The sequence below is a fragment of the Perissodus microlepis genome, chromosome 3 (assembly GCF_051167445.1).
Source record: "Perissodus microlepis isolate ML-2025 ecotype Zambia chromosome 3, ASM5116744v1, whole genome shotgun sequence".
Taxonomy (NCBI): Eukaryota; Metazoa; Chordata; class Actinopteri; order Cichliformes; family Cichlidae; genus Perissodus; species Perissodus microlepis.
Genome location: NC_140463.1, coordinates 48,880,419 through 48,897,579, shown reverse-complemented (window position 1 = coordinate 48,897,579; position 17,161 = coordinate 48,880,419). Strand labels below are relative to the sequence as shown.

Sequence of the window (17,161 nt, the reverse complement as noted above, 5' to 3'; positions counted from 1 at the left end):
ACAAGTAAGACTGGTTTCTGAGTTTCACAGCTGGGGTGGACGAGGATTAGTGTTTCTGAGTCTTTGGTTGATTGATAATTAAATATACTGACCACAGGAGCAGAGAAGTGCTCGTCTCATACAGAAAGGCTGAGAGAAAAAATGAGTGTAGCAAAAGTGTAGAGAGAGAGAGGGAGAGAGAGAGAGAGAGAGAGAGAGAGAGCAAATAAAAGGACGTGCCAGAACAGCCGACAGCCACCGGACACTCCACTCCACCAAAGCGACAGTCCACTGTGAACACGGCGCGCGACTAAGGTGGGTCTTTTTCTGTTGTCTTCTCCAAACTCCAGATTATCACCATCACAGCTGGCTGTCAGAGTCTCCGCTGCCCAGCCCGTGATAGCGGTGTCGTGCAGACACGCTGCCACTGACAAAAGCAACATTAGAAACAACAGAAGCTTGTTTTTCAGCTTTCATATAAACCACCGCAGTAAATGCTCAACATCACACGCGCCCGTTGTCTCGTTAAATATGTGAAAAATAATATTATTGCTGAAGTACCCGAATGTCGTGACTGAGTCACGGCGACGGCTCAGTAGGGAGACCGGGGATAGTTGTAACGTGGGTCAGTTGTAACACTTCCAATTTCTCCAATCAGGGCTAAGTTTCAAATGATGTGACTCATCCTGTGCATGTCCAACTCAGTTCTGCTATCACATGTGAAAAATCAGCACATTTTGTCAAACACAGACAATTTAACACGAAAAAAAGTAATTTGTATGCCAAAAAGTAAGTTTTTCTACTTTATTTCAATTTGTAATAGCATTATCTGCTTTGCAGTTAAACTCATCAAACTTAAATTATGTTATTTGTATGTCTATGGGGATGTATTCTGTGTAGGTCTTTAGTGCTAATGTTTTAGCCGTTGGCTGTAATGTTAGCTGGTTTATGGCTATAGGAGTCTGGGTCAGTTGTAACAGCAACAGTCTGGGTTAGTTGTAACAATAATGCAGATGTTACAACTTACCACACTATTACTTTAACTTATATTAAACAAGTTGGGGCAACGACATCAGCAGAGAAAGGTTCACTGGTCGCTTTTGTATATGCGGTTAATGCCATTGGCAACACAATTCCTCCACTGTTTGTGTTCCCACACATACATTATGCAGACCACTGTGTCAGAGATGGACCAGTAGGAAGTCCTGGTAGTGGAAATAAATCCGGATGGGTGCAAGAAACAGATTTCCTCATCTTTCTGAAGCACTTTGCAAACCACACCAAGGTAAGCCATGATAAAAAGTAATGGAATTGCGATGCTGGTGCACAACTACATTTTTTCAGCTTCATTGTTATGTTCAAAATTGGTGCAAGAGTTGTAGGTTATAATGCCCGCTGAGCCAATGAGGCCAAACTCAAGGAAGACCAACCAAAATTAATGAAATATTCAGTTGCAGAAAATTCCATAATTTGTCTTTTTTGGGGGGTTGGAATATGTTCAAAAGCTAGATTTCTGCATTCTGTCATACAAACACACACACACACACACAGCTACATAAATGGATGTAAGTGCATTCATGTGTTGAATAAAAAAGATTACATGTTAATGTTTTGTTAGTACCCTTATTTCATTGTGTTACATTTCACCCCAGGATATGTTACAACTAACCCAGACTATGGGGTTAATTGTAACATTTCACTCTTTGTGTTTGAGACCATACCATGCAATGGGTAATTGTGCTGCAGAGAAAATAGCTGCACTATTTAATAGCCGAGACATGTAAATACTTTGCATTACATTTTGAATCCACTACCTTAAAAGTGCTCCAATTTACAGACAGAAATGTGAAAAATGTTACAACTATCCCCGGTCTCCCCTACAGCTGAAATTGTTTCGGTCAAGACAACTAACGCAAGTGTTTTACGCAAGAGTGTGTGCGAGATTGTATCATTTTAACATGCAGCAGCAACGGTAGTTCATTCTGAATCACGCCATACGTAGTCTGGAAGGGTTATGTAATAGGAAAAGTTACAGAATACAAAGTGCGGCATTCAATACCGAGGACAAAGAAAGCTTTAATTTTTCTGCTTGCACTCTTAGAGAATCTATGAATGTTATCGCCTCACCTCAGCCTGGTCAGGTGGGAGGATGTCCTCGTTTTAAAATCAGACACTGGATCTGTGTGTCAAAACATGTAAGTTGTGTTTTTCATCCAAAACCAAGAGAGTTGTGTTTGTGTTTTTCAAATACAAGATAGCTCAATGCAAGATAAACAGGTCAGGATGCTACAGAGTGGTGAAGTATGGCTGTGGTGTTCATGGTCAGTCGGGTTTGTATTCAAGTTAATGATGCTAAGATTAATTTACAGAATTTAACCTTTATAGTGACTGTATACTGTTTAGTGTATGAACAGTATTCTGTCTGTACAGGGAATCAACCAAGATTTAATTGTGTATATGCACAGAAAGCAGTAAACCTACACTAATCATACTCGGTTTTCTGTGCAGATGTGGAGGCAAAGTAAAAAAGAAACAAACAAAGAGGTTCTCATTTAAAAAACGTTTATATTGACACAGCAAAGGTTTGGTTAGTTTGCACAAAGATAGCTGATACAAACACTTTGTATACTTTTACTGCTGATTTATCACAGTATACTGCTGTCAGTGTTAGGAGCTGATTATAATATTAGCAAATATTTCAAAAGCAGAGACGAGCGCAGCACCTCGGTGTCAGAGATTTGAGTAGCTGGAGCTGGGGGGCGTTGTTACCTGACAGTGACACAGAAAAGCTGCGGTGAGGAAATGCTTGTGTCTGGATTCTAAATGAAGCTGTAGCGTGTTGTTGAATGCATTATCTGTAGATGCATATTGATAGTCAGAGGTGTAACACACACAGTTTGTTTGAAGTTGAGATGTTCAAACTTTTCCTTAAGGAAAAATAAATCACTCATCTTACAGGAGGCTCTTTACCAGTAACGTCTTTTTATTATTGTAGGGTCTGTATGCAGCAACAGACTGAAGTGACTGTTGTTGGGATTTGATAAGATCTAAAAAAAATTTTAACTGAGTTGAAATATATACGACCAAAGGAAATGGTTACTTAATGCCTGTGTCTGTGTGCGCGTTCAGCTATCTTAATGAGGATCTTAGTGAGGGAATTTGTGAGGACCAGTTTGTGTCCTCACAAGTGCCAGTTGGTTCTCACAAGTATAGTAGAATGCAGATTTCGGTCCTCACAAAGATAGCTAGACAGGAACACACGCGTGCATGAGTGTGTGAAGATGAAATGTGCTACATTTGCATCATTGTGGTTTGAACATTTGGTTAGGGTTAATATTTAAATAATTAGAAAACATGTTCACTCAGTTTGAGCTGTAGAGTGCGTGATCTTTTTAAGAGTTTGGTTCCTCTTATGTATTAATGCACCTGATGACCAATACCTGATTTCCTGGAGAAACTTGTGGACTTTGTATAAGATGCAAATGTGATCATATATAACTTCAAATACATCCGAGAACACTGCTTATTAAAAAACCCACACAAATCTACTCCAGCTCTACGATTACATCCACAGCTTGGAGAATAAAAACATAGTCAGTCACCATGGTGACTCAATGCTTAGTATTGTTGCCTCTCAGCAAGTGTGAACCCAGGACACTCTTGCAAAAGAGTTTTGGTTTGGGTAATGCTACTTATTGCAAATGGTAAATGGACTGATTCTTACATAGCGCTTTTCTACTCTCCCGGAGTACTCGAAGCACTCTATACAACACGCCACATTCACCCAGTCCACAGGCACTACCTCTATACCGAGTGCTTTCTAACTACACTCACACACATTCACACTTCGATGGATGCATCGGAGAGCAACTTGGGGTGAGTATCTTGCCCAAGAATACTTGGCATGCAGACTGGAGGAGCCTGGGATCGAACCTCCAACCTTCCAGCTCTACCTCCTCCTGAGCTACAGCCACCCCACAAATGACACATGCTAATGTTGGGTGATGAGGTCCCAACAGGAGCTGTCACAGAAATGGCAGCTGGGCTAAAGGATAAACTAAAAATGACAAATACAAATAGCTGAAACATGCATGAAGCTTCTGTTTGTCTGCAGGCAGATTTAAAGCAAAGAATCAGAGACTCAGCTCTGCAGCTCCGACTTTCCAATTATGACAAGCAAGCCTAAAACTTGAAGAGTCGAAAAAAGGGCTAAAAAAACAAAAGCCTTGTGACTTTGAACTTAGACCTCTTCCTATTGCTACACCCTTTATTTTCCCTCTGAAGCACGGTGCTGTGACATCTTCCACTAACCATGGTGACGTCACTGAGCCAAGACAGCTGCAAGTTTATGTTTGTTTTTCCTGTGTATTCAGGTGCACACATGTTGCTAGCTGAACACTTATGTATGACTCGTGTCTTCTTAGATGGAAGTCTACACTGTTACAGTAGCAACTGGTACTTCAGAGTATTCAGGCACCAACAACTACATTTATCTGACGCTTGTGGGGGAGAAAGGGGAGAGCGAGCGCACTCAACTCGACAACCCTGGACTGGATTTCTGTCGAGGAGCAGTAAGTGTAGTTTGGGCTTTTCTTGTGTTGTCCAGATTTGGATAGCTTTATTTTGCACAATAAATACAGTATGTGAGACTTTAAATTCAATTCTGGGTTTAACAGGGAGCCAGTAAAGAGCTCACTTTCTAGTCTTGGTCTCTTGCTGCAGCATTTTAGATCAGCTCAGGACATTTTAAGTAGTTTTTAGGACAACTTGACAGAATAACACGAACTAGCTTTTCAGCGTCACTCTGAGATAGAAAGTACCTAATTTTTTTGTATTTCTCTTCCTCTATTCTTCCATCAGGTTGACCAGTACAAGGTGACGAGTCCTTCACCTTTAGGCTCGGTGCTACTGGTCCGACTAGAGAAACAAAGATACTGGGTGGAAGATAACTGGTTTTGTCAGTATGTCACTGTAGAGCCTCCAGATGGAGGTAAAGTGCTGACTTTCCCTTGTTACCGATGGTTTGTAGGCGATGTCAAGATGGAGATACGAGAAGGAACCGGTAGGAAAGAGTCTCATTCCTTCATTGCCCTACAATGTCTACATGTGTAAAAGTCCTGAGGTCATTTTGAGCAAAGATGCAAATTTCCCTTTAAAGCCATGCAGGTTCTATTTTAGTACAAGACTGATTCCTATGTGGCATTTTATAAACCATGCATCAATCGCCCATTGACACACATGCATACGCCGATGGATGCATCTGAGAGTAACTTGGTTCAGTATCTTGTCCAAGGATAGTTTGGGCTGGAGCAGACAGGAGGAGCTGCAGAACAAACCAGCAGCAGATTAGTAGATGATACCGAACCCCAAGTTGCACCTGATAAATCCATCAGTGTGTGAATGTTAGGTTAAAAGTCCCAGTCAGTTTACCACATTAAGCAGTTGGTGGTGAGATTGAAAGGCTATCTAAGGCTACTCGTCCACCCATGCATGAGCACACTGGGGATGTGTAGCTGTTGCTGTACTACCTTCGAGTCCAGGGGTGGGCAACTCCAGGCGTCGAGGGCCGGTGTCCTGCAGCTTTTAGATCTCACCCTGGGTCGACACACCTGAATCACATGATTGGTTCATTATCAGGCCTCTGGAGAACTTCAAGACATGTTGAGGAGGTCATTTAGCCATTTAAATCAGCTGTGTTGGATCAAGGACAGATCTAAAACCTGCAGGACACCGGCCCTCGAGGCCTGGAGTCCGACACCTGTGCTCTAAACCCAAGCTAGAACCTGCCCCTATGCTCAGCAAAAACTACAGAGCAGCAGCTGGCTGCTGTAATAATGATGATCAGTGATTTAGATTTTTAGCTGGAGCGCATCATCTTTGTTGACAAGTTGCCATCACCACCTAAGAAATGTGCAGCTGAGACATAAATATAGACACAGTATCAGATAATATAATCAAGATAAGACCACAAGGTGTAAATGAGGCCCGTGTCTTTCATGCAAAAACGGTGAAGCGCTGGGCTGCTGTGCCTGCTTTCCATTTGCATCATATTTGTTTACAGGTTCCTCTTAGACTTTCGTTATGTAAGCGTCAGACCATACAAGAAGATATATTTCCGGTGTTACATATAAGCAGAACTCCTTCAGTTATCTCATGTGTGACCCTTTCCAAGTGTCTGCTGTTATACTTCCCTGTCTCTCCTGTAGCAAAGACGCTGACAGGTGACTCCGCACTGCAGCTGCTGGAACACAGGAGAACAGAGCTGCAGGAGCGACAGAAGACTTACAGGTAGGGACTCACACTTATGGTATATGAAACCCTTCAAACTGTACAAAGTACAAGCCACATTTGACCAAATACATTCTGTAACAACACATAGATTTGAAGCATTGGATATTTTTGTGTTAGATGGGTAACGTGGGCTCCAGGGATTCCCAGATGTATTGATGCTGAAACAGAAGCAGACTTACCCCAAGACGCCCGCTTTGACAACGAGAAGAGGAGTGACTTTGAACATTCATTACATTACGCGTAGGTGGTACACACACACAGTTCATGATTCAACACATTTGTAACAAATTTGATTTTAAAACAACAAACGCCTCATTTCCTCTCCTCAGTTTGCTGGAGTTATCTCTGAAGAAGCTGACCATCTGGTTTGGGAAGTCCTGGGATGACCTTGAAGATTTCAAACGTATCTTCTGGAAGTTGAAAAGTCCCATAGCGGGTGAGTAAAAAAGCATACCATACAACAGCTTTAATAGTAGTTTCATGCAAATTCAAAATGCTACCTAAAAAAGGATCTTTGAAAATAACAATGATTGGATCTTTTAAAAGTGGTAATCACCATGGTGGCATCAGTAGGCAGCTGGATCAGATCTCCTGAGGGATCACGCTGATGTTCCTTGGCCGCAGATCCAAAAGAGTCTCTCAGTCCTTTAAACTGATTTAAACGTTCCCATCGTTGACATGGAGACTCCAGCGACACTTCAAGTATCAGGGAACGATTTGAATAAGTGACCGACGTGTTTGTGGCCTTCATCAGGGTCATTGCAAAATGTCAAACAGTTTGTGTTTAAATAAAAAACAGGAAAGAGAAAAAAATCCAAGTGGACCAATCACACCTTCACAGATAAACCAGCTGACCAATTTACTTTAACGAGGTGGTTTGTCTGATTGGTTAACTGGTTAAGCCTCATATTCTGACCTTTTAATCTGTAGTGGTTCAGTCCAGAATCTATTTGGACCAATTAGCCATTACCACCTTGTTAAATGTGAAATGGTCAGCTGGTTTATCTGTGAAGGTGTGATTGGTTTCCTGTTGCCCACTTTTATTTAAACACAAACTGTTTGCCGTTACCTTACCTGATGAAGGCCACAAGCCGTCACTTGATAAAGCTGTTCCCTGATACTTAAAGTGTTGCTGGAGTCTCCACGTCATCAGATCTTTGTCTTCTCCATGCACCTTGGGAGTGGGTGAAGTTGTGCCAGAGAAGTTTGTTGCTATCAGCTTTCCCATCGTTACCAGTTCTGACACTTTCACCTCCTTCTTTAGATTATTGCAGACAGTGAGGGCAGCCTATTTAAAAGCCTTTTCTCCTTGTTCTATTCTGACTTTCTAATTGTTGTAAAATTTGAAGATGATCCATAAAAGCATGTGGGTAATATTCACTTCAGTTCAAGCACATTATTTCTCTCTCTCCCTTCCACTGTAATCAGTGGCAGGGCTGAACTTGTTCTCTGCGGCAGTTTCTGTTCCAAAGGCCTTTGAACAATGACAGAAACCTGATGCTCTGTGTGTCTGTGTGTATACAACAGAGTATTGTATGAAGCACTGGAAGGAGGACTGGTTCTTTGGCTACCAGTGTCTAAATGGTTCGAACCCCAGGATGATCCAGAGGTGCAAAAAGCTGCCGGAGAACCTCCCTGTTACCGCAGATATGGTGCAGCGCTCTATGGCTGACAGGACCAACTTGGACAAAGAACTGAAGGTTGAGAAAAAGCACTACTTTGGTTTTTACAATAAAATAAAAGGAACGCCACAAATGTAGACGCTGTTATTGTCTCACTGCTGGTGTTTATTTCATGGTCTCTGTTGCATGCTTGCCATCATATCTTAAATTTCCTTTACACTCTTGTCCAGGCAGGAAACATATACTTGTTAGACTATGCCATCATGGATGGGATTCCCAGTAACACAATCAAGGGACACCCTCAGTACATCGCTGCTCCAATCTGTCTCCTGTACCAACACCCAGATGAAGGACTTATACCTATTGCTATACAGGTATGCTGTTTACATGCGTACACAGAAGCACAGGGACAGTGGGGTGATTAGCACTGCTGACCCACCACAAAAAGGTCCTGAGCTTGACTTTGTACTTGACTTCCTGTTATAACTCTCAAGCACCTTACAGCAGATAATGAGTAAGCTCACTAAATTAGCCTATCCCAGCTGTCTTAGGGCGAGAGGCGGGGTACACCCTGACAGGTCTGTGTGATATCAGGCTGTTGTGGTGCTTTGAACATGTATTTTTGGGGGTAAAATAATGTTGTGTCTGTTTGTTCTCCCCATGCTTGTGGCCTTGTGATAAAAATAATAAGACACACTATATATAATAATATACAGCAGAGTCTTATTATAAGCTGGGAGCATGCTTGTGCTCTAAGGTGTCTGGTTGTGTAGTGAACCAGTGGATATGTACTTTTATATATAATATACTATAACATATATATTTATAACGATATGTACAGTCTATTTGTTATGTGCGTTTGAGACCTGGGGGTAGAACTGGTTATGACCTGCTTATATTTAGGAGCAGGTAGAAAGTCCTCGCCGGCTCCATGTCTGTCATTACGTCACACACCGGTTTGCTCTGTCGCACAAAATCACCGCCAATGATTCAGTTCTTTCTAAACGACAGAATCAGGTGTTGAAGCAGCGACGGTGAAGCTTCGGTCATGTGACTCTGTTCAGACAAACCAAGCCTTGACACGGTGCTTCTGAAGCCATGTGTTGGCTATACAAGCTAAGTGACAGCCCGTTCTACCTCTTGGGCCACAGCTCAATAGTCGCTCTTTCACCTTCTCAGCTTGAACAGACTCAAGGCCGGGACACGCCCATATTCCTGCCCAGCGATCCCCCTCTGGCCTGGCTGCTGGCTAAGATGTGGGTGCGTCACTCTGAGTTCCAGGTATTCCAGCTCCTGTCTCACCTACTTAGGACTCACCTGGTGGTGGAAGTGTTTTGTGTGGCCACTTTGAGACAGCTGCCTGCTGTACACCCCATTTACAAGGTAAATATTAATATAAGTCGTATTATTCAGCACTTTCACTGTTGGTCATAGTTGTTATCTGATATGAATTGGTTTAAAAGCAAAGAGATGAAGCCTTCATTTGTAATTTCCTTTCTGCAACATAAATCCAGTAGAATCTAAATTTCCAACAATAATCAAAATGTTCTCTTTCTTCCTGCAGCTCCTGGCCCCTCATCTACGCTACACTCTAGAGATCAACTGTAGGGGGCGCACTCAGCTCATCTCTGCAAATGGCATCTTCAAACGAGTATGCCACAGCACGCTTGGCTTTAGTATTACTGAGCTCTTCAATATTCCGATCTAATATTCCTGAAATGTTGTGTAGGTTGTGTCTACAGGTGGTGATGGCCTGTTAATTTTGGCCCAGAGGGAGTACAAGGTGTTGACCTACCGCTCCATTCAGCCGCTGTATGATTTCTGTGACAGAGGAGTGTCTCAGCTCCCCAACTATTTCTACAAAGACCATAGTCTGATGCTGTGGGAGGCCATACACAGGTACAATAGCAAGCTTGGGGTGTGCTAGCTTGCTGCAACCACTGGGTGTGATTTATTCGGCGGTGCAGTGGGTAGAACTGGTGGCTTAAAGAGTACGCATGTTGTCCTTGTTCCTGTGTAGCTCTACAAGGTACCGATGATCTGTACAAGAAGTGTGGATCAACTCTGTGTTTAAAAAGTCCACTCTCTGATCCTATGAGGATTACCCAGGAGGCAGTGCAGAGCTCGGATAGAGCTGATGCCCAGTTCTAACTGCCTCTATTCTCCAGATGTCTACACTGCTTACTCTGATTCAAAACTGGCCCAGCCTTGCAGGCCTGCGGTGGCAGCTCTAGATCAATGCTCTTGGATTACGACTGGGTTTAATTCAGTGGTTTGGAAAACTCTGTTACTTTAAAAGGCTGACGTAACCTGTACGAGCTGTTTCTACTCTATTAGTACTCAGCTTTTTACCTTTACTGCTTCACTGGAAAACAGTGGAATTCCTTGGAAGTCCGAATTCTCTTAAATTTATAATCTAACATGGCAAAAATGAGCAGAGAAAAAACCAAATTGTAAGTCCATAGTTCAGGCAGCGGTTGATTCCTCTGGCACCTTTGCTGGAATATCCAACTGGGAATTCTTAGATCCAATCTTCTGAACTGCTTATCTCACAGAAGACAAAGGGAAGAGCCTATCATCTCTTCTGCATAAAACGTACATGACACCAGGTCCTCATCTCTCCCCTCTTTTTGTCTGGATGTCAAATTCAATCAAGTTCAATTCAGTTTTATTTATATAGAGTCAAATCACAACAACAGTTTTAACAATGGCTTTATATTGTAAGTATAAGAAAACAGAGAAAACACCAAACAATCATATGACCTCCTATGAGGACACAGTTTGGTGACAGTGGGGAAAACTCCCTTTCAACAGGAAGAAACCTCCATGATGACATTTGATCACCTGATGTCCAGCTACGCCTTCTCATCCTGTAAACTTCAACACGATTTAAAATAATAGTTTAAACCTTAAAATCACTTCATTACAATTTTGTCTTTTCTATGTTGTACTTTAACATGATTTACCAATAATTTCATCACACATGAGTAAACTTTCCTTCATGTTTCATTGAGCTAATGCTGTTTTATATTGACAGTCATTTTTGAACAAATAACTAATAATTTTTGAACTAATAACATTTTTGAACTAATAACTATATATATATATGTTTTGAGTATCATTCTGAATGTCCATACTATTTATTTTAAACAGTGTATTCTTAGAAATAATAAGTTTTTACCTTTGCTCCAGTTTTGTCTCCAGTATGGTAAACCTGTACTACCAGTCAGACCATGATGTACAAGAAGACCTGGAGCTTCAGGCCTGGATCAGAGACATCACGGAGGAAGGCTTCACAGAGCTCCCCAACTTTGGTCAGTTATTAATGTAATCACCTGTACTTGTATAGTAAGTTATTGATTGCTTAAAATGTTAATAGGTCTGAAGGTAAGTTTTTCTCGAGATACTAGGCTCTCACTGCTGGTTTAAAAGATTTGTGACATTTTTCATAAATTGTTAAAATGTTTAAAGCCAAAAGTAGATTTAAACAATAAAAACGTAATCTTAAGTTCTCCAAAGAGCATATTCAATTCAATTCAATTCAATTCAATTTTATTTATATAGCGCCAAATCGCAACAAAAGTCGCCTCAAGGCGCTTCATAGATACAGAGGAAAAACCCAACAATCATATGACCCCCTATGAGCAGTACTTTGGCGACAGCAGGAAGGAAAAACTCCCTTTTAACAGGAAGAAACCTCCGGCAGAACCAGGCTCAGGGAGGGGCGGGGCCATCTGCTGCGACCGGTTGGGGTGAGAGAAGGAAGACAGGATAAAGACATGCTGTGGAAGAGAGACAGAGGTTAATAACAGATATGATTCAATGCAGAGAGGTCTATTAATACATAGTGAGTGAGAAAGGTGACTGGAAAGGAAAAACTCAATGCATCATGGGAATCCCCCGGCAGCCTACGTCTATTGCAGCATAACTAAGGGAGGATTCAGGGTCACCTGGTCCAGCCCTAACTATATGCTTTAGCAAAAAGGAAAGTTTGAAGCCTAATCTTGAAAGTAGAGATAGTTTCTGTCTCCTGAATCCAAACTGGAAGCTGGTTCCACAGAAGAGGGGCCTGAAAACTGAAGGCTCTGCCTCCCATTCTACTTTTAAATACTCTAGGAACAACAAGTAGGCCTGCAGAGCGAGAGCGAAGTGCTCTAATAGGGTGATATGGTACTACAAGGTCATTAAGATAAGATGGGGCCTGATTATTTAAGACCTTGTATGTGAGGAGCAGGATTTTGAATTCAATTCTGGACTTAACAGGAAGCCAATGAAGGGAAGCCAAAACAGGAGAAATCTGCTCTCTCTTTCTAGTCCCTGTCAGGACTCTTGGGAGCAGGATGCAACCCATAACAGCAAAGCTCAGTGGTTAGAGGATCTGAGGGCAGACCACAGCAACCTCTCTGAACAGGATCCAGTAACCATCAGTGGAAGACATCCAAGAGTCTCCAGTATGAAGAGCTGGGCTGCACCCACCCCCACATAAGTTCACGCCTACTGGCTGAAGAAGCTGACTGCACTCCATGAGGGCCTGGCAGCACAAATGAACCAGCTGTTGATGAGAGACATCTGGAGTGTCTAACCGAAGGCCTGACAGCCCTGATATATCTACATAGATATCTATCTTGATATCTAATATATATCTATATCATATAGAAATATATTATATATAGATATTATCTTTATCTATATAATATATATAGAGAGAGATAAAGATAGTATCCATATATGTTATATATAGATAATATGACGACGTGACACAAGACCTGAGAGATGCATCTGGCCCTTCAGTTGATCCATCTACTGCTCTAAACTGGTCTCAGTGGAAGGGTGGCTGTCAAGACTCCATGCAATATATGTTTGCACATGACAGTAAACCATTGGACCTGTTAGGTGCACAGCTCTGCTAAACCAGACAGACTATCATGAGAAAATGTTGCCACTACTCAGTGACGAAAATACTTATGAGCCCCTGAAACGAGACCCAGGAAGTGGCTACAGGAAGAGGCTGATAGACTGTCAGAAGCAGTTAGAACAGGACAAGGCTATTGAGCGGACCTCGTACCACAGGTTATACCCAGGGGAGTCTACACCAAGTCTGTATGGTTTACTGACGATACATAAACAGGGTGCACCTTTAAGACCGATTGTCTGCATGATCAACTCGGTCAGCCCGAGTTTCTGGCTTCGATCTTCAACCCGCTGGTGGGCAGCTCTGAACACCACGTCCAGAACACCCTGGATTGTGTTGAGAAGGTGAGAGATGTCATTATGGAGGCAGATGAAACCATGGTCTCGTACGATGTTACATCTCTGTTCACTTGCATCCCAGTCATTGAAGTGTTGGAGGTAGTTCATAAGAGATTACAGGATGACCCCAACCTCAGCAACAGGACCACTCTCAGCATCGACCAAGTGTGTTTGAACTGCGTCTTCATTCCAGGTGTTTCACTGTGAGATTTCCATCAGTAATGGGGGACATCTAAAAACTGACGTGTACCGTAAACCTACACATATGGATCAGCATTTAAGGTTTGACTCTCATCATCCACTGAAGCATAAACTGGGTGTCATCAGGACGCTACAACACAGAGCGAACACCATCCCCACTGAAACAGCGGCCAGGGAGGCAGAAGAACATCAAGAAGGCCCTGAGTAAATGTGGTTATCCCAGCTGGACTTTTGTCAAAGCTGGAAAGGCGCCTAAAGAAAGCTCCAGCCGATCCAGGAGAGAAGGACAACCGCTGCCCAAGCGAAAACCTGTAGTGATCCCATATGTGTCAGGAGTATCGGAGCAGCTGAGATGCATTTTTTCTAAACACCGGGTCTCTGTGGCTTTTAAACCCCAAAACACGCTGCGCCAAAAACTGGTCCACCCCAAGGATCGGGTCCCCCGACACAAACAGAGTAACACTGTACGCTGCTAAGTGCAGGAGGATTGTCAGGATTTATACATCGGGGAAACCAAACAATCTCTGTCACAACACAGCAGAGCCACCTCGTCAGGCCAGGACTCTGCAGTCTATTTACACCTACAGGCCAGTGACACTCTTTCAATGATGAGGATGTAACATCCTGGACAGGGAGGAACGCTGGTTGGAGGGCGGAGTCAAGGAGGCCATTTACGTGAAAAGGGAAAGACCATCTCTGAATCGAGGAGGGGGCCTAAGGGTACATCTGTCACCATCTTACAATGCTGTGGTTGCAGCCATTCCCCAGCTCTCTGTGAATGGGACTCATGGTTGTTGATCAATGGTCATGAGAATTTGCATAATTATGATGAAGGAACTGACCTCACAGCCCTTTGTTCCTTCAGTGGGCTGGTTTCAGTCATTATGCAAATGTCCTGTTTATAAGACTGAAAGCTGCAGTCAGCTGAGACTGAAGGAGTCACCTGGTGATGACGAAACGTTTCTCCCTCTGAAAACGTCCAGATGAACAGAATCAACTTTTGGACATTGGACCTGTTCCCCATTCTCCTACCAAAATATAAGTAAATGAGGGGTGTTCAAGACTTTGCACAGCACCATCTGTATTAACTGTTGTTGCTGAGTGTTGATGGCTAACAATCAGTCTGGATCTGGTCTCAAACTCTCTTTTACTTGATCATTTATCTGTAACTATATGCAGTTAAGTTCAAAACACGAATGTACTGCAATGTAGAATTCACAAGTTGGTTTGTTAATTGAATTTAAAAACAAATGACCAGGTGAAATTTAACTCACATATATTTGTACAAGATTATAAAAACAAAGCGATTGCCAGCATGAGGCAACAATTGTGTCACATCCTTCCTTTCATAGTTTCAGACTACAGACACATCACCTCCAGTTAGCAGAAGTTCTCGGCAGGATATCCTGTGTATGTGTGTATCCTGTGTATCCACTTAATGTTTCATGTGTTCCAGGTTTGCCCAGTAACCTCAGCAGCAGAGAGGAACTCTGCACACTGCTGGCAGTGGCTATCTTCACAAGCACAGCCCAGCATGCTGCAACTAACAACGGACAGGTGCTGAACACACACACAAGACAGTGGACACTGTTACACAAGATGCACTGAGGTGCAGAAACTGACACTGTTGGTTTGTTGGGGCGACTTATTTAAGAAAAGATGATACCACGGAGGTACAGCAAACGTTTCTCTACTCCGATTCCTTTTAGTTTGACTGGTGTGCCTGGGTTCCCAACACCCCCTGCACCATGAGACAACCGCCACCAACAGACAAAGATGCTGTTACCATGGATATGATTATGGCCACGCTTCCTGATGTCAGCCAGTCCTGTGTACAGATGGCCATCACATGGCATCTGGGACGAGCACAGCCAGATGCAGTGAGTCCAAGTTCCTCACCATACTGTGTCCCATACAGTTTATAAGTGATATATACACGTATACACATGTAATGCAGCGATAGATCGGTTAAAAATATGAATATTCAAAAGTTCAACACAGAAATAAAAATGTCAGCAATATTTATGTTAAATAACTAATATAAACAGATGCAATAACACTAATGTCACTGTATCTACTGATACGTGTATATCATGGTTACTCAAGCCATCTGTTCTTTGCTAATGGTTTATGTTTATAAACATAATGCAAATATTTGACACTCATATACGTTTTCTTTAACTGCAGGAATTTCAAAGACAACATGTCACCTCAGTTCGTCTTAAATAAAGAAAATGGCATTTCTATAGCATGGGTCGATTTTATTTTTTTTACCTTGCAGCACGACAGAATATTTATTTTTACTTATTCTTTGGTGATTTTCTTGCCTTTTATTAAGATGGAGGAGACAGCAAGACATGCAGGGAAGCATTAAGTCTTGCAACACGTATAAATCATATTTTGTAATGAAAAATGGAATTGATCCTTTTTTCTCAGCTACTTGCGGTTCACATTGTTTCTGTCTTTTCTGCTCAGATTCCTTTGGGCCGATACACAGAGGACCACTTCACCGAGGCCAAAGCCCTGGAGGTGATCGACAGGTTCAGGATGGAGTTGAAGGAGATAGAGAAACACATTCTGACTGAGAATGAAGGACTGGAGCTGCAGTACCTTTTTCTCCTGCCCAGTCGCATAGAAAACAGCATCACCATATAGAAATACTCCCAGACTGCTGAGTGAATCTTTGCAGTGCAGGGACTCCAGCGACACTCAAAGAAGAGGAACAACTTTATTGACTGACCAGCGTGTTTCGGCGTGTGGCCTTCATCAGGGTCATAGTAACACATAGTAGAAGTGTGCTTAAATAAAAGGCAGGAAATTAACCAATCACATCTTCATAGATAAACCAGCTGACATATAACAGGTTGGTATTGGTTAATTGGTTAAGTCACGTACAAGTAAATACTGGACTAGATCATTATCTTAAATCTTAAACTTTGGAAATTTGTCTTTGTGTTATATGAGGTTGTTTTCTGTTCTTTAAATATGAATCAAAACAAACAAACAACAGATGATCAGGAGGGAAAAACGTTTCTTTACACAGACTATAAAAATATTTTGTAAATGGAGCAGTTCTATTGTAGCACTTTTCTACTCTCCCAGAGCAGCCAGTGCTTTATACAGCACACGCGTTCAAATAAGCACTTTTTTATGCTTAAGTGTTTTCTATCTAATATTGACTCACTCATACTCTGATGGATGCATCTTGGGTTCGTATCTTGCCCAAGCATATTTCAAACCACCGACCCTCCGATCAGCCGATGCCTCGCTCCACCTCCAGAGCTCCAGCCGCAGGATTTCCTGGAAGCTCTTTATTTGCATCTCAACCACGAACAGTTGGAATTGATGTGTCATGTCCAGAGTGGGCGAGCAAGTGAAATGAAGTGTCTGACATGTCAATTCCCAGCTGCTTGAGATCTGGCGACTGGTCAGATTAGAGATAAACCTGCATGTGCCATGTTTGGAGAGTTGAGTCATTGTTTGTGTTCGCATTAATTATATGAATTTATTACTGTGGCACAGATATTTCCTTCTGTAGTAGGGTAAGTTAAGTTTGCCCAGCCTGGATTAAATGGAGGTAATCAGTAAGTAGTACTTTTGACAGAATAACTTCAATGTTTTAACTTTTTTACTTAAAACATATAAATGTATTATGAAGCTTAAAGCAAGACATCCTGATATATCCATGTGCTTACAATGTTGAGAAATAAACAAATGAAGCTACAGCCGTTGGCTGTGTACTTTGTGGCTTCAGTACAACTGTAAGATTACTGCATGACTCATCAGGTAACAGTAAAGAGTGGGTTACTGTGACGCTC

At 42.2% G+C, this 17,161-nt stretch overlaps 1 protein-coding gene across 3 annotated transcripts; it reads left to right on the top strand.

Moving 5' to 3' along the window:
• The first annotated feature begins 202 nt into the window (after positions 1-202).
• alox12 (arachidonate 12-lipoxygenase) lies at positions 203-17,066 on the top strand. 3 transcript variants are annotated; one of them, XM_084924678.1, is made up of 16 exons: positions 236-294; positions 1,152-1,264; positions 4,404-4,550; positions 4,840-5,041; positions 6,186-6,267; positions 6,388-6,510; positions 6,600-6,706; positions 7,798-7,970; positions 8,123-8,266; positions 9,072-9,275; positions 9,457-9,543; positions 9,622-9,791; positions 11,085-11,206; positions 14,800-14,900; positions 15,053-15,223; positions 15,819-17,066. In XM_084924678.1, exons 3-16 carry the CDS (start codon positions 4,404-4,406, stop codon positions 15,996-15,998), a joined length of 2,013 nt encoding a protein of 670 aa, XP_084780804.1. In that variant the 5' UTR covers positions 236-294; positions 1,152-1,264; the 3' UTR covers positions 15,999-17,066. The 3 variants fall into 3 exon arrangements, with proteins under 3 accessions (XP_084780803.1, XP_084780804.1, XP_084780805.1); XM_084924677.1 differs by lacking the exon at positions 1,152-1,264 and having other exon boundaries at positions 203-294; XM_084924679.1 differs by lacking the exons at positions 236-294; positions 1,152-1,264 and adding an exon at positions 1,556-2,174.
• The last annotated feature ends 95 nt before the right edge of the window (positions 17,067-17,161 follow it).

Bases quoted from the DNA above. Each gene is read 5' to 3' on its own strand.
- alox12 (XM_084924679.1), top strand. From the start codon at position 2,088: ATGAATGTTATCGCCTCACCTCAGCCTGGTCAGGTGGGAGGATGTCCT. The intron at 4,551-4,839 runs GTAAGTGTAGTT...TTCTTCCATCAG, and splicing joins TGGATTTCTGTCGAGGAGCA to GTTGACCAGTACAAGGTGAC. The intron at 9,792-11,084 runs GTACAATAGCAA...CCTTTGCTCCAG, and splicing joins CTGTGGGAGGCCATACACAG to TTTTGTCTCCAGTATGGTAA.